We start from the raw sequence: 26,013 nt of genomic DNA, 5'->3' as shown, positions 1-26,013 counted from the left end.
TCCCGTCTTGGAACGCGCCGCGCGCCACTGCCCGCTGCCCCGCTGCGACTCCAAACCACACCCCCACCTCGCCCCGGAAGCGCGCGGTCACGTGACTGGATGTGAATGGCCCCTATCTGACTGCCCGGTTGACCCAAGCGGGCTGCGAGATAGAGCGTTTTCACAGCCCGGAAGCCCCGCCCCCAAGCGGGTTTAGCCCCGCCCCCTGCTCCGCGGCCGCCCACCCCTTCCCCCCGTCCCTGCCCGCCCGCCAGGCTCTCCGCGGTGCAGTCGGCGGGCCGAGGCCATGGTGGAGCCGGCAGACGAGGCGCCGCTGCTCTTCTGGGCCGAGGGCCCCGCGGTCTCCCTGCCGCAGCCCGAGCCGGAGCGGGGCGGCTGGAGCCTGGCCCCGGGGGGTGGCGCGGCGTGGGGCGGCCCCGGGGAGCTGCCGCGGGGGCCGGAGGCGGAGGCGGACCAGATCGTGGCGGTGTTCGTGGTCACCTTCGATCCCCGCTCGGGTAAGGGCGGCCCGGCCCGCGGGGATGCTGCGCCTCCTCCATGCGCTGCCGGGGGGAAGCCGCGGGAGCCCCTCCCGCATCCATAACCGCGGGCTCAGCAGTGATGGGAAACGCTGCTGCCCCCTGTCGCCTTCTCCGTGACCCCCACCCCGGCGATATGTCTGCTGGGGTTGGGGGAGACTGGGAATCTCCCGTCTCTTTCCCCCCCACCCAACGCTCCCAGGCTGAGCTCCCAGGTCATCGCTGTCGTGAGTTGGGGAGGCCTCGGCAGGTTCCCAGGAAAACGCTGCCTCCCCTTTCGTCCACGGGGTGAAAGACACATTGGGAATCCTGCTCCTCTTCCTTTCTTTCCCCCCACCCCTCGGGCTGAGCAGCCTGGTCATCGCTGTGATGAGTTGGAGGGGGGGCCTCAATAGGTCCTTTCTCAAGGGAAATATTGCACACCTCACACATCTAGTGCTCATGCCCATAGGGGGATGAGAGAGAAACCGTGAGGGAATCTCTTTCTCTCCTACTCTCTCCCTCCCCTACTCCCTGGCTCAGAAGCCTGATCATCACTGTGATGAGTTGGGGGGTGGAGGTAAGCAGGTTCCCAGAAAACATTGCTACATTCCTCCTCTTTAAATCCTCCCCCTCACCCACTGATTTTCATGGGGTGATGGAAAAACCCTGGGAATCTCTTCCCCACTTCAGCACCCTCTATTCTGGTGATGAGTTGAGGCAGGTTTCTGCAGCTTTTTCTCACAGGAAAATATACTGTGTCCCTGTTTTCCCCATAGCTGTTTATTGGTAGTGAGTTGAGGCAAGCCATGGAAGCCTCACCCACCAAACATTGGCTACAAACAGTCACTTGCTACACATACAGTGTTAGATGGTGATGAACATAGCCACCATCACTACAGTATCTGACCACTTCCCCAGCATGCATGTTGTTTTCCTGTGGCTTGCATTATATTTGCCGAGTCTAGTGCAACAAAGTGCGATTTACTTCCGTTCATGCAACTTTGAGATCTTGGTGTTGCTTTCCCTTCCTCATCATGGGACCTGTGCAGATTAATAACACTCTGCTTATCTATAGCGTCACAGAATTCCTGTGAAATAGGTAGAAGAGTAGTACAGATAAGGAAACAAGCACAGAGAGGCTCTCTTGTCTGATGACCATGCAGCAAGTCAGTGGCAAAGCTGGGATAAGAATTCAAGATCTTTGACTTCCATTCTCACTAGATTCACTGCCTTTTTACTGATTCTGCACATCCAGGGGGATAGGGGGAGGCAGGGCAGAGAATGTATGTAGGTAGGTGTGTTGCCACATCAGAATAAGTAAGTGGGAGAAGAGGGCATATGGGAAATAGGGGTTAGCACTAGGATTTAATTTTCTATTAGTGCAGGAGGTGGCTTTCTCTATGGTGCAACCAAAATAGGTGATCTCAGTGGTGTTATGTCAGTGTAGTGGACCACACAGTATAATAATCAAGGGGATGGGGTTTAGCATTCCAAATAAGTGTGATGTTAAATATGATTAGAGTCTCCCTGGGCAAACCTCAGTTTTTCCTAAAACTCCTCTGCCATTTTGTGAGTAGGCAGTTGGGCACACAGAGTGAAAAGTGGTTCTGCAAAAGCTGGACTACTTTCCAGCTGTACTTTTAAGTACTGGGTAACGGTGGGTAACGTACCAGTACATCTTGTCTTTGGTGCTGGTTTTATCTGCTGTGGAGGGTTGTACTTAAGTGCGTCCACTTATACAGTATAATTCACAGGGAAATGGTGAAAATGGGATGTAAGGAAGTGGTCAAATTTGACCTCTATTGTCCACATGCAACTTTTCAAAGGGGGAAAACAATCACTCTTCACGCTTCTCTACAACAAGTAACTTTAGAAAACTATGTCTAGTAGCAATAGTTAAGGATACAATTATGTCACGGAATCTGTCACTTCCAGAGACCTCTGTGACATTTTCCGTGTCAGCCGCAGGGCAGCACCCAGGCAGCAGGGGGCCCTGGAGCTGCCAGCTGCTGTGTGGGGTAGGGGTCCCCCGGAGCTCCCAGCTGCTGTGCAGTGGAGGGGGGGGGACCCTGGAGCCCCAGCTGTTGTGGGTGTTGGACACTCCTCCCTTCCCATTTTGTCAGGGATCTTTTTAGTAAAAGTCAGGGACAGGTACGGGCTTCCATGAATTTTTGTTTATTACCTGTGACTTGTCCCTGACTTTTACTAAATATATCCATGAGAAAATCTTAGCCTTAGCAATAGTGTCTGTATGGAAGAGTAAATTACCTCCCTTGATGGGCATGTAGAGCATTGACTTGTGCTGCTGCTTCTTAGTGTATACCCAGCGTGCCTCAGGTGGCATGTGACCAGGATTCATCACCGAATTTGGTCTGCTGGTTGGATTATTAGCTTTCCAGATTGGGCTGGGTATTGACAGGCAGTGCAACGTGAACGCTGATCCATGCCTCCTGACGTCTTCTGACTGTACCTAACAAATCATACATATTTATTGGTGTCAGACCTGTCTTGAGTTCTGTCTGCAGAGGTGACTCTGATTCTTTTGTTTGGTGCTTAAGAGATTAATGTTGTTTTCCCAAGGAGTGGTGAATTTATCTCTAAACTGTCTTTCATCACACACTTGGGATCCTGCGCAGTCCTACACAAACTTGGTATTAATTCTCTTCTGTTATTGACCTCAGTAAGCAATGCTGAATCATGACACTAAGATTACAGAAAATGCTAGTCCACCACTGCATCTGCTGTTGTCCATTATTAACTTCCTGTTGGTACGTTAGAGCATACCTGCCGTATACCTTCACACATGCTGTGCTACTGTTCTGTCTGCCTCGATCTAGGGTATTAGATACATCACTTATGTATATGTTTGTACATGCACTTCAGATAGTGTTCTCTTTCCTTCAGTCAGCAGTGACTCGCTTCTTGTGAGAGGGCCAGGGTGGCTATGGCAGAAGGGCTGGGTCACAGTTTTGCATTTTGCTCTGAATACGCTGACGTTTGTGTATCCTGACCTCTTCCAGGAGTAAGTTATGGGCAGTAGCCAAGAAAGTTTGGTCTCCTGCGTGCACAAGCATTGTTCTTGAGGTTGACAGTCCCATAATACCGCAGGAACCTGGCTCTCACGGGAGGTCACGACCATGCGGGTTGTGATGGTCCCCTGGGTAACTTGTGCCAAGCCCATGGAGGACTCTGAAGGTGAAGACTTCTTCTTTCATATGGCTTGGGGAGGTAACCACAATTACAAATTTATATCTAGATTTGATAGTAGGGACCTTGCTGCAGCAGTGAGCTGGTGAATGTCCTTCAGGCCCCTGGTGAAAGAACAAAGGGAACACTCAGAAATGATGTGCTCCATCATTTGTGCCTGGTGACAACAGTCTCCTACAGGTGTTTGCCTCATTTTCCATTTAAAGAGGGTTTGTCCACATCTCCCAGGAGATGTCCTGATGTAATTCAATCTGCACCAGTCTTTCTGACATAAATCAAAACCCGGTGGTTCCTTGACAGGGTCAACAACAAGCTGTTTGTTTTGAGCAGTCGAAACACTCCCTGTGGTTCTCCATTTAGCCTCAGCATCAAAGTTAAATGTAAGAGTCTTGATGCGGACCCATAGAGGGTTGCAGGATTTTAATTTTGTCTTTGGTGGGTTCTGCAGGTCATCGTGCAGCGGGGTCTTTGTGTTTGCATTGACGTAGTTGAGAAAGTGAGATGTCTGGGCAGCTCTTCTAATTTATGGAGGCTGGATGTGCAGTAGGACCGGGAGCCAGTCGACCAGTGTCAGGAACGCTCAAATTGACTCTATGCGCATAGCGTTATTGAGTTGAGTGTCAAGGCGTTTAGTGTGACTGCTGTGAGAACACACTGGTGCACAGTATTCAGCTGCAGAATGTACCAAAGCAGTTGTTGAGGTTGTAAGGTCCATGGACTGGAGCCTGATGATGTTCTGGCCAATTTCCTAAGTGCTGCATGGGACCTGGCCTTATAGCGGGTGTTCTCGAGATGTTGTAGAAAGGTTAAACTCCGGTCCTGTGTAACGCTGAGATACTTTGAGTTAGCCTCATGGCTGACGCTCTCACTGCAGAACTGCACCACGAGTTTGGTATTAGCCATTTTATTGTTCAGACAGAAAGTGGTCACCATGGTGGTTTTTTTTTTTTTTTTTTTTTTTGGGTTAGGCCTAAGTTTCCAGCATTGGAAATAATCAGCCATTGTGCTAAGATCTCGGGTTAGGGTGCAGCTGATAGTATGGAGGCTTGTATGCTGAACAGCTAGGACAATGTCATCTGCATAGATGAATTTCCTCAACTCCGTTGCTGGTATATCCATGGTGTATAGATTAAAAAGTATCAGGGTCAGGACAGAGCCCTGAGGGATGCCCGAGTGAAGAGTCTTTGGTCTACTGATCTGGCCATTAAGGTGTATCTTAAACCAGCTGTCCCCGGTCATCACTGCCAAGAGGCGGATCATTTGCTGACAGTGAATGACACTGGAGACCTTGAAGAGGAGGCCTTGTCTCCATCCGGTGTCATATGCCGAGGATACATCAACAAGGACGATTCCTGTCTTCAACTTCTGTTGGAATCCTGCCTCAGTGTAGCCGGTGAGTTAAGCTACTTGGTCACAGCAGTTCCTCCTCCAGTGAAATCCTGCCTGCTTCACTGGGAGGATGTCTCTGCTAATGTCAAACAGACGGTGGAGCAGCCCCCCATTCTATGAGATTTTATGTCTGGCAGCTTTGTCGTTGTCTTTTACGCGTGTTTCTTGGAGGGCCATGATGTCAATGTGATGGTCTTTGAGGGTCCTCGAGCGGTAAACCACTTTTTTCATGGACATCCTTTCTACAGTAAGTTCGTATATTTGGAGGGCTGGCCCAACTGTTCTTTTTTGGTCCTGAAAAGGGTGGTTTGAGGAAATATAATCATTGCTACTTTCACTCAGAGGTTGGTAATGTGACATCCAGTGGCCAGTTGACAACATTGGTATGTTAGTTAATTTACAATTTATATTTAGGAGGGAGGGATAGCTCAGTGGCTTGAGCATTGGCCTACTAAACCCAGGGTTGTGAGTTCAATCCTTGAGGGGGTCACTTAGGGATCTGGGGCAAAATCAATAATAGGTCCTGCTAGTGAAGGCAGGGGACTGGACTCGATGACCTTTCAGGATCCCTTCCAGTTCTATGAGATAGGTATATCTCCATATATTATTATTACACAAAGCACAAAAAACACCAGCACTTAACAGGAACATCACATGAAGGTTGTCGTCTTGCTCCCAAGGTGAAGGCTGAAATGTTGAATTTGACCTGGAATTCCATGAGCTAGTGAAGAGTAGAGCACTGTGGGTGATGTGCTGTCAGAGGCCTGCTTTGCTGAACAGATGGGTTTCTATGTCCTGAGTCACCAGGAACTGTTGTAAAATCAGCTGTTTCATACCTAGGTAGAGAGAATTACAGTAATTAAGCCTGGAGGTTGTGAATGCTTGGATTCCCAAAATCCAAACCCAAATGGAGAAGCCACAGTTGGTCATCCTGAGGGTTGGAGAGGGGAAAAGATGTTTTTTGTGTGGCTTTATGGGGTATCCAGAAACAGCAAGGAGTCCAGATAGGGCTCACCTATAGGATGGACACAGGAGGGACAAGATAAAGAGAAGCGCTGCTGTGGGATCTTTCAGGCTAAAGAGAGATGCAATCTCGCATTTTTTGAGGGGCACTTGTATCGAACTTGTCAATGTTTGGCATCTTGGAATGTTGCGCACAGTGCTGGCTGCCCCATTATTGTTTCCAGGTGGTGCACTCTAAAAGAAATAGGAGCAGGTCAAATTGTCTCTTGCTACTTATATGATTGTGGTGCGCAGCCAACTATCTTGGTATTAAGTTTGGGATGTAGGGCAAGCCTACACTTGAAATGCTGCATTGGTGCAGCTGCACCATTGTATTGCTTTAATAAAGATGTTCTAAGGGCAAGTCTACACTACAAAATTAAGTCAACCTAAGTTATGTTGACATACAGCCATCGCAGTAATTAAATCACTTTTGCATGTCCATTGCACATGGAGCATTGTGAGACGATTTCTGAAAGGCAGTAACAGTCAATGTAAGGAACACAGTGTCTGCACTGACACTGCGTCGACCTAACTAAATCGACTTAAGCGCTATGCCTCTCGTGGAGGTAGAGTTATTAGGTCGGTGTAGTGGGCGAGTTACATCAATAGGAGCTACCGTTTAGTGTAGACGCTTAGAGTTAGATTGACGTAATTAACTCTGTAGTATAGAGCAGGCCTAAGTCGATGGGAGAGAACTCTCCTTTCAGTGAAGTTGATCCACCTCCCTGAGAGTCAGTAGCTCTTCTGCTGATATAGCCCTGTCTACATGGGGGGTTAAGTCGATATAACTACATCACTCAGGGATGTGGATTTCTCTCATCCCTGAGCGATGTAGTTATTATACGGATCTAAGTCTGTAGTCTTCTTAATAACACTGAAGCTTGTGAAGGCCCCAGTCCTTCAGCTGGCTTTGAGTGGCCAAACTACTGGTCCTGCAAGTGGAGGATCAGGCCTACAAGTGAACCAATAACTGCTTTGAAAAAGTCCAATTTATCATTATTCAGCTGTTTTGTTTCTTTTTTGTATTTCTTTCATTCTCCAAGTTGAGCTAAACCATGTTTAGTTTCACTTTCTGGTTCTCAGGCACTAGCACAGCGTTGCAGTGTTGGGTTGCAGATACTGCTTGGGAGTGTATAGATCTAAAAATGTGTTCACTAATACATAGATCTTCATGTCTGTGTGTGATGCCCCCCAGCCACCCCCAGATGGTTACTTTAATAAAGATGAACAGATGGTTACTTTAATAAAGAAGCTAAATGCTGGTGTCACAGTAGCTTCTGGGAGCATCCAAAAATAAGAGGAATAGTGCAGAAAGTTACAAGGGAAACTTTCTTTGGCTCCATTCCTTCCAGAAGCTGCTGATGCTGTTTCTGACTTATCCTGGTGCTGACGAATGGCTTACAAAAGTTCTTCAAGGAACCTGCGAGCTTCTCTCTTTAAACCTTCGCATTGTGCTCTGAAGTTCAAGTTGTTTGAATGCGGCTTGGGAAGTCCTTCCTCACCAGCCTGGGAGCTGCTTTGTGCATGGTCAGGGAACGGGATAGGCTTCCTGCTCTCTCAGAGGCTTCTCCCTTCCCCCTCCCTCCTGTCTGTGGGCAACTAAGCTTGTGCCTGTGGGAAAAGTCGCTCCTTTGTTTGCTCTAGCATCTCGCCTGACTGATTTTTATCTCTTTGCTTGCTCCATGACTGCCACGTCATCGCACAAGGCAAGGTGGTGAGAGCGACTGCCCAGGAGTACAGGTGTTGGTGGCTAATGTTCTTTTTAATGGAATCCTAGAAAACAGTGCAACTGAATGAGTTTATTCCAGTGTGAGCATGTTGATCTCCAGTGGCTAAAGCACAGGATAGGGTTCTAGTTCCACTTGCTCTGCCACTGACCTGCTTTGTGGAACTGGGTGTATTACTTAACCTCTGTCTGTTTACACATCTGTGAAATGGCGATAATACTTGCCAACCCCCGCAGTGATATTTGAGGCTTAACTAATTGAAGGTACTTTGGCTGAAAGGTGCTGTGGAATGATAACGTATTACTATTAAGTGTGCAGCTGAAGATCAGTAGTTGATTCATTATGAGCATTAGACTTTCAATTGCGTTTGAAAGAGGAACCTGCGGGGGAACTTGGCGCTAACCACAACTTGTGGTTGAGGGAGCCCTGATCTACTTCCTTAAACTCTTCAGGGAAGGATCATCTCGTGTCTTTTTAAAAACAGTTATAAAATTTAAAAAGTGGCTACATATAACTCTAAACACAAACCACAGGCATTATCATAGTGGCTTCCTCCGCCAGCCTTGTACACTACCTAAAAGGCCCAGGTACATCAATAAAGGCTCTGTCTTCATATGTATTTGTACAGCACCTCGCACAGTAGAGCCCTGATTGGGGTCTCTGGGCCTTACCATCATAAAATGAGAAATCCCCTTTGTAGGGGAGGGATAGCTCAATGGTTTGAGCATTGGTCTGCTAAACCCAGAGTTGTGAGTTCAGTCCTTGAGGGGCCACTTAGGGATCTGGGGCAAAATCAGTACTTGGTCCTGCTAGTGAAGGCAGGGGGCTGGACTCAATGACTTTTCAGGGTCCCTTCCAGTTCTATATATGTGTGTGTGTATGTGTGTGTGTGTATATATATATATATATATATATATGAGTCTTCCAGAGAGTCCTTATCCCCACCTCCTTGCTTGGTTGTAGTGACTTCTCGTTAGCTGTGTGATGACATTGCTGACAAGACAGCCTAGGACTGGCCTCCCCATCTCTGAACAGAATGGATGCGCGTGAAATCTCTGCTGTTATTGTAATTAACTTGCTGTATGTATTTATCTCACCAGGACCTAAAACCTATTGGAAACAATGTCTACTTGAGCAGAAAAATAGGCTACTAAATTCCAGTAGCTAAATAGAATTCTATGTGCTCCCTCCTTTGTGCAATATGCAAAATACAAAGAAGGGCCAGGATTTTCAGAAATAGTCACCTAAAGTTAGGCACTTATTTAAATGTGGAGCACTCCACAGCTCCTACTGACCCAAATGGTTGCTGCTAGGTGCTCAGCTAGTTTTGAAAATCAGCTACTTATTTAGGTGTCAATTTTTAGGCTCTTGTTTCTCAAAGTCTTGACCAAGTCTAAGGCCTTGTCTAAACACACAAGTTGTACTGTTTTAACTACACTGCTATAAAGTGATGTATTCCCACACACATCCCAGAGTGGATGTTGTTATATACGGATAGTGTTTGGGAAGGGGAGTAAGCTATACTGATACCAGGTGCCTTCATATTGGTATAACTGTGTACCCACTGAGGCTTGTAGTAGTATAACTTTTGGTGGAAAAATCTCATCCCTGAATATTTGTATTGGTCCAAACTCTGTATGTAGCCCACAAATCTGTTGTGAAAGAGTTTAGGATTAGATTGACTTGTAATATTTTTTGTCTTTCTGTATGGATCATCTTTCATCTCAAAAAATATTCTCTCTCATCATCTCCACCCCAAGATCAGACTTCCTAGATATTCTTTTCTATTTCAGGCGTTAAACTTTTTCTTGTTGGGGTGATAGTTGCCAGTTTATTCAGTCTTAATCTTTTCTGTGTCTGTGCACTTTTGTATTTGCTGGAACAATTATTGTGCTGTAGAGTTAGGAGGTTGGGAAATCCGTGAAACATTTCAGTCAGCTCTTAAAATATTAATTAGCTTGAGATGTGTTCCATGGAAGTTGTATAAGGGCGTTGACTTTAAGATTCCTGTTTGACCAGTCTTACCAAGGAAGAAAATGGGCTTCCAGAGAAACGATCCATTGCCCAAGCAGAGCCATCAAGAAGGATAGGAGTGGTCGTGGAGTCTCCACACCCACACTTCGGGTGTGAGGTGGAATACCAGCTGTCCTGTGGTTTGTGGGCTATCGAACCATTAAAATATCACAGGTCTAGGCGTGAGGATTGCATGTCCTGGGCCTTGGACTAGTGAAAAGGAGGAAATCCTTTTGGTAACTAAGTTTTATATACTAAAAAATACAGCCAGCTGATTTGCTCAGAGGCTTGGAATGTTAGAAGCTTTGACAAAGATGGATTTGTTGGCAGAGTGCAGGTGAAGCAGTCAAAGGTACACCACAAACTTGTTAACCCAGTACTTAAGTTTTTCACATGAATATCATGGTCGTATATGTGGCCTGCATGTATGTATTTATTTATCTCTCTCTCTTATATATATATATATATATATATATATATATATATATATATATATATATATACACACACACTTCTTTTTAAGCAATAAGGTTCCACTGACATGAGCATGGCTGGTGCTACAGTTTACCATGTGCTGTGCATACACTCCTGCCTACTAGTAGTGATAATAACACTTTCACTTTTGGCCATAAATCTACATACAAAGTTCTTGCCTAGGCTTTTTAATACGCCTTCATGAGCCTGGAAGAAAGGGGAGAGAGTCCATTTTCCATTCTTCTTGGAGATTTGACTTCTGAATGATTTAGATTGTAGCACAGAGAATACACCTATAAAGTTTGCGGACGATGTCAAGCTGGGAGCGGTTGCAAGTGTTTTGGAGGATAGGATTAAAATTCAAAATGATCTGGACAAACTGAAGGAATGGTCTGAAGTAAATAGGATGAAATTCAATATGGACAAATGCAAAATACTCCACTTAGGAAGGAACAATGGATTGCGCACACACAGAATGTGAAATGACTGCCTAGGAAGGAGTACTGGAGAAAGGGATTTGGAGGTCATAGTGGATCACAGGCTAAATATGAGTGGAGAACAGTGTAACACTGTTGCAAAAAATAAAATAAAATAAGCAGACCTCCTTCTGGGATGTATTAGCAGGAGTGTTGTAAACAAGACACAAGAAGTAATTCTTCTGCTCTACTCCATGCTGATAAGGCTTCACCTGGAGTATTGTGTCCAGTTCTGGGCGCTACATTTCAGGAAGAACGTGGACAAATTGGAGAGAGTCCAGAGAAGAGCAACACAAATAATTAAAGGTGTAGAAAACATGACCTGTGAGGAAAGATTGAACAAATTAGAACAGGAGTACTTGTGGCACCTTAGAGACTAATACATTTATTAGAGCATAAGCTTTCGTGGACTACAGCCCACTTCTTCGGATGCATATAGAATGGAACATATATTGAGGAGTCTGGAGAAGAGTGGGAGACATAAGTTTTCAAGTACATAAAAGGCGGTTACAAGGAGGAGAGTGAAAAATTGTTCTTCTTAACTTCTGAGGATAGGACAAGAAGCAATGGGCCTAAATTGCAGCAAGAGGTTTAAATTGAACGTTAGAAAAAAATTCCTAACTGTCAAGGTTATTAAGCACTGGAACAAATTGCCTAGGAAGGTTGTGGACTCTCCATCATTGGAGATTTTTACAAGCAGGTTAGACAAACACCTGTCAGGGATGATCTAGTTATTACGTAGCCTGCAGGGGACTGGCCTAGATGACCTCTTGAGGTCGCTTCCAGCCCAACCAATCTATGCTTCTTGCCTCTCTTGAACAGGATTTCTAAAATCCTTTCTGAATCCAAGACTTTATCATGGCAATATGATGCACTTACCAAATGCCTGGCTATTTAATTTTACATCCTTCCCTTTGCTTTGCTTTTGCACTACAGTGCTGAGAAGAGGGGTCAGATTCTCAGCTTTGGAGACTGAAGTCTTCTGTCCACAGAACTCTCACAGCAGGAGCATCAGTAGAGTTAGTCCCTCCTTCACTGCCCCGCCCAAATACCTGGAGGAACTATCTGCTGTAGCTGCTGCCTGGCAAGCCTTGGAGGGGCAAGTCTGCAAGATATTAAATAGGTTCTGAAATAACTCTTGAGGCCCATGCAATGTACTGGTGTTCAGTGCAGCATGTCTGTCTCACAGGCAGCACATGGAGTGTGATAAGGTTGCATCTGTGCTCAGGTACTGGAGAGACCCATCTCACTGTAAGGCCATGTAATAACCGCCCTGTATTGCTCCAAAAACTGTATTGCCTTTTAAAATACTGTTACCAGTGCACTGCTCCTTGATACCCAAGTGGTTGAAACCTGGCTGCTGTTGATTTGTTGCTGCTTTATCTTTAGAAGAGGGTGGGACCCTTTTCTACTCCAATGAAAAGTTATCGCTCCCTTGCCCCGCAGGTAACATGGTGGAATGGTGTTTGCCCCAAGACATTGACTTAGAAGGTGTTGAGTTCAAATCCATGGCAAGTGGGTCGCACAAAGTCCAGTCGGATTTCATGTGAGTATATTTGGGCTGCGCTGTTCCTTCCCATCCTCCTTAGCCACACATGCCCTCCTCCCTTAGTCCAAAGCAGTAAAAATGAACACTGCCCATCAACTAAGGCCCCCCAAATTGACTTGCCATAAAACTAGCTGCTTTGGAGTGAATTTTCCAGATATTTAGCATCTGCTGCATCAAATATCTGCTATTTATGTAGATCCTAACGTATAATGAATGACTCCTGCTCTGGTGGCCAGCCCGCCAACAAGAGCAGACCTGGTTCCTAGAAGTAAACTGACACTAATACATGAGGCACGAACAAACAAGGAAGCAAACAGAATTGCTAATTTCAGGCTCGTTAGGAATGTCAGCAGTCAGCCAGGAGGCGTGGTGGGGATGGAACAAACTCTTTGCCAGATGGAAAAGAGCAAAATGGAGGGGGGAGAAGGGGAGGGTTTTGTTGTTTGTGGTTTTAAGAGAGAACGCTGAAGAAAACATGTTTAAAAAAACTTGGATGTCTCCTTTAGATGTTGAGTAGTGATCATGTCCTGTCCCCATTTCACTTCCTCGTCCCTCCCGCCTCCTAATGGGAATTCTGGTTCATGCCCTTCCCATCGTATTCCTCCCCACTCTGCTCTCAAGGGCCCCGAGTTGTGGTGCTTCCCTTTGGCCAAAGAGGACTGACAGCTGCTCCCTTTAGAGCTTGTAGACTCCACTCTCTGATTGGCCAGAGGAGGTGTTTCATCTGCAGTGTTTCCATTCTCTGCAAGCCTGGGAAATGGCTTGGGGGCCAAACAGGCCATCATTACGACAGCTACTCTGACTTACTTTATAAAGTGTGGTGTGTTATCCTCGCTGTTCTTTGGAAACACGACGTTATGCTCCCTAGGCCCAGCTTTCTACCCGAGCCTCTCTTCTAAAAATTTCCCCATCGTTGTTAACACAGGTTCCACTGCACCAGTGCTAGCAAAGATCGGGCCTTTAGTGATAAGAGAGGCACTGGAGGCTGCCAGCTTTCTGAATACTGTGTAATGTAGACCATGCTGTCAATAGATTTAGAAGACATGGTTAAAATGGCAGAGGCCTGTGTGCACAGGAGGAGATGGAGGGGGTGAGGAACTGATATTTTTGATGGCCCTTCCTAGGATCTGCTTGTTATGCCTTGCCATGTATGTGCCTCTCTTCCCACCCTCCCCCTTTCTAGTTATTTTCTGTTGCACATTTGTCCCCAGTTATTTCCGGAAAGGGCTCTGCTTCGGCCTGGCCTGCTTTGAAAACATGCCCGTGGAGAGTGAATTAGAGCGTGGCGCCCGCATGAAGTCTGTGGGGATTCTCTCCCCTTCGTACACCCTGCTCTATAGATATATGCACTTCCTGGAGAACCAGGTCCGGTAAGTTGTCTGTGGGATACAGGACTGGCTTCCTGTACTGAAGGGTCTGAATGTTTGTGTGGATGGTTGGATGTGAAGGTTTCCCAGGCTACATTGAACATCAGGTTGCGTGTCATTTGAAAGGTAATTTTCCCTGCATGTGCAATAAGGTTTTGGCTTTGAGCTAAGACTTTGAAATGTTGCCACATTAAGACCTTTTTCCAAGAAACAGTACTTCTGTGTGTGTGTGTGTGTGTGTGTGTGTGTGTGTGTGTGTTAGTTACAGGAAATGAGGATCATGATGGAGGAAAGAAATGAAACTTGAGTTAGTAATACAGGACCACTTCAGTGTGTAACACTTTTTTTTTTTAATCTGCTGGAGAATTGCTTGTTTTGAACAGGTATTAGAACAAAATAATTGTTGATTTCCCTCCTGTCCCTTAAAACATCAATTTGCTAAAGGTTTCTTGGAAGATTTTTAGAGCCAACAGTGAGATTTTGTTCTTGGCTACATACCTGCTTCTGCTGTCTACACAGCGCTGTCCAGTGGGACTGCAGGATCAGAGCTTGCTAAGGGAATTAAGTAAGGGTAAAAGAGGACTTGCAGGAAAATGTCATCTTGTTTGAACTTGTTCTAAATGTTAAAAACCAGGATCCATTCTCCCATGCATGGAGTATGAGAGTCCTGCCTGACCATCTCAGCCCTGCCCATGTTCCTTGGATGCACTGAAAGATACAGATGCTTATGATGCTGGTGCCACAGCCTGTGAAGTCTGAGGCACCCAAGGCTGAATCATGGACTAGGAGATGTATGTGGCTGGGAGCAAGGGCCCTGGGGTCTGTGGACTCCATAAATCTTTCCTACTTTGTCTTTTCTAGACACCAGCTCGAGATGCCAGGGCATTACTCCCACCTAGAGGCATTTTATGATGACAAGAAGGGGGTTCTCCCTGCTGGCAAGGGTACCTCCAGCTCTCAGCCACCCGTCCACTGGCTGCCCTCCATCCACAGATACATGTATCCAGAGATGAAGGTGAGGCAGGTGCTGTCCAGCGTGTATAGACGTGCAGTGCATGATGCTCCCGATGGGTGTAGGACTAGCTAATTTGTGTATAGCAAGTCTCTCTGCTAGGCAAGCTAGTGGCGTTTTCTCCACGCATTTCAGCATTTGTGGGCTGAGCCCTGAGCTGCACAAGGTAGATTCCTGTTGTTTAGGCTGAGTATCTCAGGCAGCAACTATCGACTGTTGCAGTGTGCTGCTCTTGCTCCCACGCATCTAGTGTCACAAGTGTGGTGGGTGGTGCTGGGCTGTGTATATATAAGACTTGCTCCCATATTCTGCTTCTGTATTTAGCATCTCTGTGTTCCTGTAGCATCTCTGATGAGCTGTTCTCTTCCCCGACCCTCAGATCACACACCCCGCAGGCTGTATGTCTCAGTTCATTAAGTTCTTTGGAGAGCAGATCTTCATCCTCTGGAAGTTCGCTCTGCTACGCAAGCGCATTTTGATATTTTCACCACCGCCAGTAGGAGTTGTCTGCTATAGAGGTACGGCGTCAAGATCAAAACCTTCAAACCTCTTCCTTCCCACGCCTGAAGGACAGTGACTTGTACACATGTGCACACACCCCTCCTAGCTGATATGGAGGGACGCAGTGCCGTTCTCCCAAGCCCACCGCTAGGGAAAGTGATGGGCAGGGTTTGCAAAGCAACCCTGAGGCTCCTCTTCTCTACTTCTTGCAAGTATGTTTTTCCCAGGCCTTGTTGGCCCGAAGAGCTACGAACCTGAACTCTTGTCTCTGTGTGGCAGCACCAGATGCTGTTGCCTGACTTTCATTCCACCAACAAGCTGGGTGCAGGGGGCGAGAATGTCTAAACATTCTGCAGGAACTTAAGAATTTAAATAACATGTTGCCCAATGGGAGAGTCAGAGTGAAATGTAAGCATTTCAGTGCTGGTCAGATGCCACTATGCTGTGCTATATACGGTGTGTGTTTAGGAGCACTTTGGGCAAATGGGGACACGAGAAATAAGAAGAGGGCATTGTGGACCCTATTGAGAGGGAATATTGTGGGCATTGTGTTATCCCTTTCTCTCACCTGCAGTGTATTGCTGTTGCTGCCTAGCCAATGTCTCACTGCCTGGCATTGGGGGGACCGTTCCAGAGTCCAAGCCTTTCTTCTATGTGAATGTGGCAGACATAGAAATGCTGGAGACTGAAGTGTCTTATGTGGCCTGTAAGTACAACAGCCTCTTTGCTTCCCTACTGCTTCACACCAAGCTGAAATCTCTGATGGATCAGGAGGTACCTTTTAAAACTTAAGCTGAAAAAATCTCCTGATGGTGAGAGATACTCTGAAATAAAAGAAGAGATCTTAACCTGCCTGGGTGTGGCCAGGTCCTGTTCTCATCCAGCAATCACTGGATCGTAACGTGTCTGGGTGTGGCTGTGTCCTGTTCTCATCGAACAGCGACGCAAGTGAGAACAGCCACCGTGCAAGGAGAGTGTCTGAAAATCTTCCTCTCCCTCTGGTCTCGGCAGGCACGACGGAAAAGATCTTTGAGGAGAAGCGAGATCTCTACGACGTCTATGTGGATAACCAGAATGTGAAGACGCACCATGAGCACCTGCAGCCACTCCTGAAGATTAACAGTGCCGACAAGGAAAAATACCGGCGGCTCAATGACCAGAGGTAGTGGAGGGGACCTGAGTGATGAAGCGATGGGACCAGTATCTCAATCTCTTCACTTCCTTTGAATTTTCTTGTCTTCATTTTCCTGATTTCTTGCTGCTTTAGTTTATTCTTTTGACCCTCTCATTCAATACCTTTATGGTGGTGTTTTGTATTACAGCAGGGCCTAGAGACTCCAACTGAGATCAGGGCACCTTTGTGCTGGGCACTGTGCAAACACAGTATTAGTCAGTCCCTGTCATTTTTAAATAGACAAGGTAGATAAAGGGTGAGAAGGGAAACAGGCACGGAGATGAAGTGACTAGCCCAGGGTCATGCAATGGGTTTATGGGCAGAGCTGGGAGTAGAATCCAGATCTCCTGACTCCCAACCTAGTGCCCTGTCCATGGGACTCTGCTGCTATCTATAGATTAAAGATGAAGATTTTAGTACCTTTATCTTCAATAAAGGGTGATGTCTTCAGTCAGAATCCTGTTTGGTGCTATTGCTCTGGGGTTTGTTACTTGTACATGTGTTTGATTTGCCTCCCTTCTCCCAGGCAGATGTTGATGTACTCTCAGGAGGTGGAGGAGGACTGCAGCTCCTGTGAAGAGGATCTCTTTATCTTGTGAGTTGCTCCCTGCACCACTGAATAACAACCAGGCTCCGGGGAGTCTTTAAAGTGTGGTTTCGCACTTGAGGGCCTGGGCACCAATGGCAGCCTGGGGTCCAGTCGTTGTCTCACTGGTTTCATATCACACTAGCTTAGCTTGCAAAAATAGAGATGTTTGGGCAGTTGGAAGTGTTTGGAGGGGATATGGGGACCCATAAAGCATGGGTTGGAAATGGAAGAGATTTCTAGAACACCAGCATCTTCTGATCCTCTTCAGAATTCCTGGCTATGCTGGGGGAGGCCAAACAGCTTGTTGAGATGCAGACAGTGCCCTGGCTGTGGGGAGCAAACTGCCTCTGCTTGTCGGCTGGGCGGTTACATGTGTGGCGGTTTCAGAGGAGGCTGGGATGAAGGGTTGGGTAATGCTTGTGTGGTTCCTGCAGTCTGTGAGGAAATGCGTGGCAACTGAAGTACTAAATAGACCCTGGCCCCTCCTATGGAGCCCTTCACCACACACTATTATTGCTCATGTCCTATGGTGGGAAAGGGATATGCACGAGAGTAATACGATTAAATTGTCTAAAGGAAAATTGAGGGTGAATATTAGGTAGAGCTTGCCAAGACTGAGGTGCTTTGGACTATGAACAGCCTGCCACAGCGCACGGGGGAAGCCTCATTGCTCGAGTCATTTAAAACTAGATTATGGTTGGAGAGGATATGGGACCAGGGAACAGTGCTGTACCTGAAAGGGGATGCAGGAGGTGGCCAGTTGAGCTTTCATCTCCAAGTTTTGTTCCTTGTTTGGTGCTGAAACTTAGTCATAGCTAGAATCTGGTGGCTCAAGAACAGGTAATGGAGAAATCATTTGGGTCAGCATAGTGGTTTGGTGCTTTTGTCCACTCAGTTCCCCCACTGTATTAGGGGAGACATATGTTGGATTTCTACACTTGGTCTTTTATTCCCCACAATAAATGTGTTAGTTGAGTCAGCGCCTAGCTTAAAAAAGCCAGCCTGAAGCCTGTTGAGTAAAAGGTTCACTATTGACCTACCACATATGCAATACCATGGTGGAAAGAAGGTAGGAATGTTTAAAGTGGGACTCTGGGGATGGTGTAAAAAATCTGTCTTCCATTTTTCTTTTCAATCCCATCTGCTCTTCCCTGTTGGCTGTGTCCTCCTGCAGGTTTTTCATGGAGCAGAACAATCGGATATTTCAGACACTGATGGAGGTGTCAGCTAGCCAGGACAAGACCTTGACAGCTGACCATGCCCGGGGCATGGGCCTGGACCCACAAGGTGATCGAAGCTTCCTAATGGACCTGCTGGAAGTGTATGGCATTGATGTCATGCTAGTCATTGATAACCCCTGCTGCACTTAAACTGAGGACAAGAGAGACAGGGAGCAGCGATGGCTTTTTAAAGACTATGGAACATTGCTTAGGAGCATCACTGGAACTCACAACACCGTCACTGGAAGGATCTCATTTATTTAATAACTTTATACAGAAAAGTATTTATAATTTTAAACAAAATGTGATTTTATTTTCCTTTCTTCAGGATTGACTGCTCAAGGTTTGGTTTGTTTTTTTTTCCTGATATCCATAGGAGCAATGGCACCTTTTCACCAACCTTCACAGTTGACATTGGCAGCTGTTTTTGGCCTAGTCTGGACTTCTGAGGGGCTGGAGATTTCAGGGAAAGTACCTTCTCTCATGGGGACCAATGTGAAATCATGCATATTTGAGCCTTCAGGAATTGACTGTGGAGAACGTCCCCTCCAACTGGGTATTGTACAGTGCTCCCCAATCTTTTCAGCATCCTCCACCCTACCGTGTCTCTCACTGGGGACAGTTAATTATGCAGATTAGACTCTGTACACCCCACTCGCCCACCCTTTCAGCAGTTGAGTTGGAGTCCAACCACCATTCCCATCTGTGGCAGAAGAAAACGGTTAAGACTAGACGAGCTACAGGATCATGTGATCACTTTGCATTATGGGATGCTAGAAGGTGTTGCGTTCTCATTTCCAGCATTTGACGGGTGGAGTGATCTAGAGCCTATCCTCCCCATTTCATGCCTGGAGCGCAGGAGAATGGAGAAACTCTTCACCTCCTGGTGTCTCCTAACTCCCCCTTTATTTATTATTTGCATGGATCCTGCTTTGATTAAAGATTTTTAAAACAGCAGGATATTGTCCAGGTAGCCCCTACCGAGCAGCGACCAATATCACAACGGCACCCTGCAGTTAATGTGCTTTGCAGTCTCTTCTCAGGGCAGGATTGAGCACCATTGATAGAGCTGTGTGGGAAATACTTGGCTCTGACACGTCATCAGCCCTTCCTTCGTTGCTAACTTCATCAACAGAACGGGCAGAATCTTTCTGCCGGGTCTGCTACTTACTCCGGCTTCCTGTCTTGTTCTCCCAGTGCCATGAGTTTGTATCAGTTTGTGCTTCGCCCTGGCTACCAACTTACCAGTCATTGTTCTGCTTGAGCATTCAGTTCAGTGGATCATCTTTTTGTCAGGCAGCTGTCAATGGGACAGCCCACTTATTTTTTCAGTGAGAGGTATAGGAGGTTGTAGCCCTGGTGCCTGGATGGCCTCACTATTTGCAGTGAGTTCCCTTGTGGCTTGGAGTTCTCTTCTGGCTCAGCTGCCAGAGGTGGAAGTGAGGATGTGTGTGTGTGTGTGTGTGTTTGGGGGCGGGGGAGAGGAGGTGGGAAGGGGGAGACAAAGTGACAGATTTTTTTCTTCCTGTCCATTAGCTCTGCTTCTCTTTAGCATAGGGATTTCTCACTCCTCAGCAATGGATGTGGGCCAGTGACCACTGGCTGGACAATAGAGCCCCTTGCTTGTTCCAGTGAAAGGCTGGCTGTGTTCAGGATACCTTCCTCTCCTTGCAACACTTGAATGTATGATGCTAAGTCCTAGGAGTAACTAGCTTCCTTGCAGCACGTGATGTTTTTACTGGCCGTCATTCAGCAAGGCAGTACCACTGACGTCTCTGTTCTGGAGACGTCAGTAGTTTACTCACATGCTTGAACTTAGGTATATGCTTAAGTACCTTGTTTGAACTGAGACCATAATGATCTAGCTGCCCTTTCCCCTAGACTTATTTCAGCATCTTGGCTCTCTTGTAAGCCATAATCCAGCATTTCATGTTCTAGCCCTGTAGCTAGTATGGAAGTGTTTCTTGCCATCAGCAGAGTGGACACTCCAGTCCTCCTTTCTTCTGGATTTTGCTGCTGGATAGGGTTCAGCCTGACCACCCTACATTCCCCTCAGTTCCTTGTTTTAACCCATGTATTTATTTAAACACACCTCCCGCTCACAGAATCTCCTGCATTGTATCACTGATTTAGCGTCTGTGCCTTTTGAGGTGCTTAGAGGCAGGCACATTCCATCTCTCCATGGGGTTTATCTCCAGCAGACACCTCAGGTGTTAACTTGAGATTCAAGGTCTTTCCTAACCCAAGGGAGCAGAGAGCTTGAGGGAAGGGAAAGGAGGGAAACAACCTGGCACAGGCAAATCAAGGCCCTCCTAGTGCTATTTGAACGAGTATAATACCTAGCATGTCCTGGGTGAGCAGAGTGGAGTTTTTTCTCTCTGCTTCTCCTGGACTCCGACTACTTTCCTACAGGAGAAAAACATGCTGCTACTTTTGTTGTCTATCCTCTGTGGTTGTATTGCATTAATTCTCCCTACAAGCCTAGTGTTTGACAGACTGAAGAACTTGAACAGAGCTGGTTGCAATTAAAAGGTCACTTCTGAGGAAGGCTTAATCTTGATTTTTGTTTTGCTTTTGTTTTGACCTCTTTTCAAGCTGAATTGCCCAATACAATCCACATTTGACTCTGCCCTCAGTTGGTACCCTCCCACCTCATTTCTGTTGGGTTCTATCTCTCTAGCCATCCCCACCCAAGATTCTCTCTGCAAGGAGGAGGAACGGCAGACATGCATTAGTGCAGTTTGAGTAACCTATGTTAGGAATAACCAAAGGCATTGAAACGTGAATCACCTAGCTCCTTTTTGCTACTGCTTGACTAGGGGTTTTGCTCTGATCAGCTTTTGGGGGCCCTCTCCTGTTCCCACTGAAGTTGGTAGTTCTGTTCATTTGAGCAGGAGCAGGCATTTAGTTTGTATCCTTGGGAGGTTACAGCCCTCTGCAACCTAAATCTTTCTACCACGTTTCTGAGCTGTAGCAGGGCCGTGTGTGTTCATGCGCTGTCAGAAAACCAGCTCCATCAGATGGCATTGCCAGAAGAGGATAAAGGAGGAGCAGCAAAGCAATGGCATAGCTAGGGTAAAAGAATCAGCTGACTTGCATCCCAGCTGGATAACTATAGTCTATCTGCTCTCCTGTGTAATCCGGTTTCCATAAGTCTCTTGAAAGGCAAATGCTTCAGGAGGTGAGAAGTATCACACAAGAAGGGCCTCCTTGTTGCTCTATTGGAGGGAATTTGCTCCCTAAATATGAGGCAGTGCTGTGACTCATCTGCTTTGGCTGTCTGAAGTAATTCCGCCTCATGCCTCGCTTCTTGGTAGTGAAAGCAGTGGTAGTTCTGCAACCTTAGGGTAGATGTGTGCAACCCAACAGTGTAATATAGAGGGATTGGTTAAGAATTGCTAAGGAAGCAGTTACTGGTTTCTACCTTTGAAGACAAAGCATTATTGCACATATTTCCTCCTAGCATAACAGGCAACATGAATCTGAATTCTTCCCCTCTTCCTCCAAAAGTCAACTCTTGAGAATTACTGCAACCCTGTGTAGTACTTTGCTGTTCTGGGTGTGGTTTTTTTTTTTTTTTTTTTTTAAACCCAGTGCAACTAGAAGGTCTTGGTAAAGGAGTGCTTTTTGGGGTGGGGGCAGAGGAGAAGAATGTGTTTAACAGTAAAGCTTGTTTGTTGATTGTTTTGATTAAAAGGAGGGCAAGATGTGACACTGTCTTTTTGTCATTGGGAGCTAGTGGAAAATCCTTCTGCAGAAATGTTGAAAGTACTTTGCCTTTAAAGTGATGCCTTTTAGGTTTTTTAATGTGACTATGGCTGTTAGCATTTGTAGTTGCATGCCATCTGATACCCTCATTACAGCCATGTGACAAAGTTGTAATGTCTCAGATTGGAGTCTTTCTAACCTCACACTAACTTCTGTATTTAAAGGAGAGAGCAACAGCCTTTCCATCAGACTCTACAGTGGCATTCTCACCGTTGATTTGAAATGGGTCTGTATGTAAGAACCCAGTTCTTCCCCGCAGGGAGAGAGAAGGGAAAGTGGAAGCTGGTTAAACTTCCAAGAGTTCTCTGAACTTTGTATTAGTCACAACTACTTAAGCAGGTCATAAGATCTATCTTATGATGTGTAACCCTTGATTATTTGTACTACAGGGCTGTATATAATTGTAACAGCCTGGGCTGGATCCACTGCTGTCATTTGGCTTCACAGAATTGTAGGACTGGAAGAGACCTCAAGAGGTCATCTAGTCCAGTCCTCTGCACTTATGGCAGTACTAAGTATTATCTAGACCATCCCTGACAGGTGTTTGTCTAAACTGCTCTTAATCTCCAATAATGGAGATTCCACAACTTCCCTAGGCCATCTGTTCCAGTGCTTAAATTTCAGCAAGAGCTAACTGTCAGGGTAGTTAGGACAAGAAGCAATGGTCTTATCTTTAGAGGTTAAAGAGAAATTTTTTTTTCTCCCTAGTCTTTGTAACAACCTTTTATGTACTTGAAAACTGTTATGTCCCCCCTCAGTCTTCTCTTCTCCAGACTAAACAAACCCAATTTTTTCAATCTTCCCTCATAGGTCATGTTTTCTAGACCTTTAATCATTTTGTTGTTGTTCTCTGAACTTTCTCCAATTTATCCATATCTTTCCTGAAATGTGGTGCCCAGAACTGGACACAATACTTCAGTTGAGGCCTAATCAGTGTACAATAGAGTGGAAGAATTACTTTATAGTTTGCAAACTTTAAGTGTACTCTATCTAAATCATTTGATGAAGATATTGAACAGCACCAGACCCAGAACTAATCCCTGCAGGAACCACTTGATATGCCCTTCTATCTTGATTGTAAATCACTGATAACTACTTTGAGAATGGTTTTCCAATTAGTTATGCACCTACCGTGTAATAGCTCCATCTAGGTTGTATTTCGCTAGTTTGTTTATGAGACAGTCACGCGAGACAGTAGCAAAAGCTGCACTATAATAAAAATATACCACATCTACCACTTCTGTCCCCATTCACAAGGCTTGTTACCCTGTCAGAGAAAGCTATTACATTGCTTTGATATGATTTGTTCTTGACAATAAGGTGAAAAGTAACAGCATGGATTTATCTTCTAGGTGTTTGCAAATTGCTTAATTAGTTGCTCCATTATCTTTCTGGGTACTGAAGTTAAGCTGACTGGTCTAATTCCCTGGGTTGTGCTCATTTCCCTTTTTATAAAGTGGTACTATCGTTGCCCTTTTCCAGTCTTCTGGAATCTCTCCCTTCTTTCATGATTTTTCAAAGATAATTGTTAATGGCTCATCTCCTTGAGTATTCTAGGATGCATTTCATCAGGCCCTGGTGACCTGAAGACATCTACCTTGTTCTTTCCCTATTTTAGCCTCTGATTCTACCTCATTTTCACTGGCATTCATTGTATTAGCTGTCCCATTGCTACTAACCTTTTTTGGTGAAAACCGAAACAAATCATTTAATACTTCTGCCACTTTTACATTTTCTGTTCCTGTTTTCCCCTCCTCATTGAGTAATGGACCTACCCTGTCCTTGGCCTTCCTCTTGCTTCTAATGTATTGTTTTCTTGTTACTCTTTGTAATCTTTTGTGCCTTGGCCTTTTTAATTTTGTCCCTACATACTTGTTTGTTTATATTCATTCTTTGTAATTGACCTAGTTTCCACTTTTTGTGGGACTCTTATTTTGAGTTTCAAATCAATGAATATCTCCTGGTTAAACTAGGGTGTCCTCTTGTCCTGCTTCCAATCTTTCCTATGCAGTGGGATAATTTGCTCTTGTGCCCTTAATAATATCTCTTTGAAAAACTGCCAAGTCTCTGGAACTATTTTTCCGCTTAGACTTACTTCCCCCACCTACCAACTCCATGAATTTGCTAAAGACTGCTTTCTTGAAATCTATTATCTTCATCGTGCTGTTTTCCTTCCTACCATTCCTTAGAATCATGAACTCTACCATTTCATGATCACTTCCCCTATGGTACCTTCCATTTCTCAACCACTTCCTCTGGATTTGTTAATCAAATCTAGAACAGCCTCTCCCCTAGTAGCCTATGTGTCTGTCCCATAGCACTTGGTATTTCTATGTTCCAAAGAAATAAATGTATTGCTCTGTCTAGGGATGGTAATTAAATAGCCCTATTACCACAGTATGCTCACAACAGCCCTGTGAAAAAGGGAAATGCTATTACCCTATTTTACAGCTAGGGAACTTAGTCTCTCTCTTTAAGTGATGTGGCCACGGTCACCCAGGAAGTCTGTACTGGACAGGGAATTGAGTGCAGCTCTCCAAGTCCCAGGCTTGTACCCTAACCTCTAGGCCACTATCTTAATCAAAAGGGAGCCCCAGATTTGGCAAAATTCTGCAGCAAGTTTCCTTATTTACTAAACCATGTAGCTCTAACCATCCATGTGGTTGACTGATAAGTGCTGCTGGCCCTGAGGAAGGCTGGAGTTATTTCTTCAACTGTTAGTGTAATTGAACTGGAAAGTGGCTTCCCGCGTAGCCACTATGCTGCACAGGAGCAGTTTGCATGGGTACAGTGAGAAGAGCAGCCCTGGCTTTTAAAGGCTGAATTATTGGCACAGAACTGAGCCTGTCTGTACACAGAGGGGCCAAGCGGAAGTTGCACACCAAAACAGCAGTTTGGTTTGTTTTTAAACTATTAAAGCTCACATTTTAACATGATGTCCTTGTTTTTCTGTCCTGGGAGTGTAATTATTCATTACTGGTTCATGATGAAAGGAGGAATCAGGGCATTAGGAAGCCTTGAAAATTCACTGAATACTGTAACTCAACTCCTCCTGTTTGTACAACATGGGGTGGGGTGAGTAGAGAGGCTTAGGTGCCCCCTGTGGAAAAAAAAAAAAATAAAAACCTCCCCCTTTCCATAGCACTGTCAGGTGAGTTAGGCATAGCCATTTAGGCAACAGAGAGAAGGAAAGTGATAGCAAAACTCTAGAACAATACACCATTCAGCTTGTGGTGTAGCTCTTTCAGGTAGGGTGGTCTTTCCTTGCAGTATGGTTCTTAGTGGTTTTTCTAACCTAGTGGGCAGTGTTCAATTTAGCCTCAGCCTGAGTGAACAGTCCTATTTCCTTAACCCTACAACCACCCTTTTTTTAGCTTGGCCCCTTACACTGAAAAGTATATTGCTGCAGTGATGTTTGGAAAGAGAAAGCAGCAGCAAAAGTGTCATTCAGGCAGGGATGGATTTCCTCCCAAAGTCCTGTAACTTGATAGTACAAAGGCCACTACCAAATACAAAGTAATGAGTATTAACAGGGACAATTTAACCTTCATGTTACGTGCTGCAGGAGTAACCACCACAACCAAAAAATCAAGGACTGACTCCCTCGATTTTCAGGGCCAGGCCACACAGAATACATAAGCTGTTAAGAATATTCAGGTTAAGGGATAGAAAATCAGTGCTATGACTTCATTTCAGTCATGATAAAGAGCAACACAAATAATTAGGTGGCTGAGTGGAGGTGACAGCTTTTAAGAAAGGGTAGTGGCCATTTAAGTTTAAAAAAGAGGACTACACTAAGGAATAAGATAAAAGGGCCAGTTCAGTGCTCCTTTTTATATACTATGCTGCTCCAAGAACAAAAAGGAGAACTTACTAGAAAGCAACACACCTAAACAGCATCAAAGGGCTAATTTTGTAGAGTGTCACTCACTAGTAGAACTCTGTGGTGCTGAATATTTTTTGAAGAACTAAAAAATATTTGAAATGTAAAGCCAACCACTCCAGGAACCAGCAAAGGCTTTGTTTTGCAGAGATCGTCTTC

General features: G+C 45.5%; 1 protein-coding gene and 1 long non-coding RNA gene across 2 annotated transcripts; one reads left to right on the top strand and one right to left on the bottom strand.

The window, feature by feature from the left end:
- Positions 1-239: 239 nt before the first annotated feature.
- DENND11 (DENN domain containing 11) lies at positions 240-19,670 on the top strand. Its single transcript, XM_034779614.1, has 9 exons — positions 240-497; positions 12,238-12,337; positions 13,552-13,710; positions 14,569-14,722; positions 15,099-15,237; positions 15,795-15,926; positions 16,232-16,382; positions 16,921-16,989; positions 18,158-19,670. Exons 1-9 carry the CDS (start codon positions 287-289, stop codon positions 18,351-18,353), a joined length of 1,311 nt encoding a protein of 436 aa, XP_034635505.1. The 5' UTR covers positions 240-286; the 3' UTR covers positions 18,354-19,670.
- Positions 1,263-7,279, bottom strand: LOC117881864. The gene is made up of 2 exons (XR_004646877.1): positions 5,740-7,279; positions 1,263-5,390 (listed from the first exon to the last, which is right to left on the bottom strand). It is a non-coding gene; the product is annotated as an uncharacterized LOC117881864 (long non-coding RNA).
- Positions 19,671-26,013: the final 6,343 nt, after the last annotated feature.

The sequence above is a fragment of the Trachemys scripta genome, chromosome 1, assembly GCF_013100865.1.
Source record: "Trachemys scripta elegans isolate TJP31775 chromosome 1, CAS_Tse_1.0, whole genome shotgun sequence".
In the NCBI taxonomy this organism is placed as follows: domain Eukaryota; kingdom Metazoa; phylum Chordata; order Testudines; family Emydidae; genus Trachemys; species Trachemys scripta.
The sequence above is the reverse complement of the archived record's forward strand: the minus strand, read 5'-3'. Positions and strand labels throughout refer to the sequence as shown.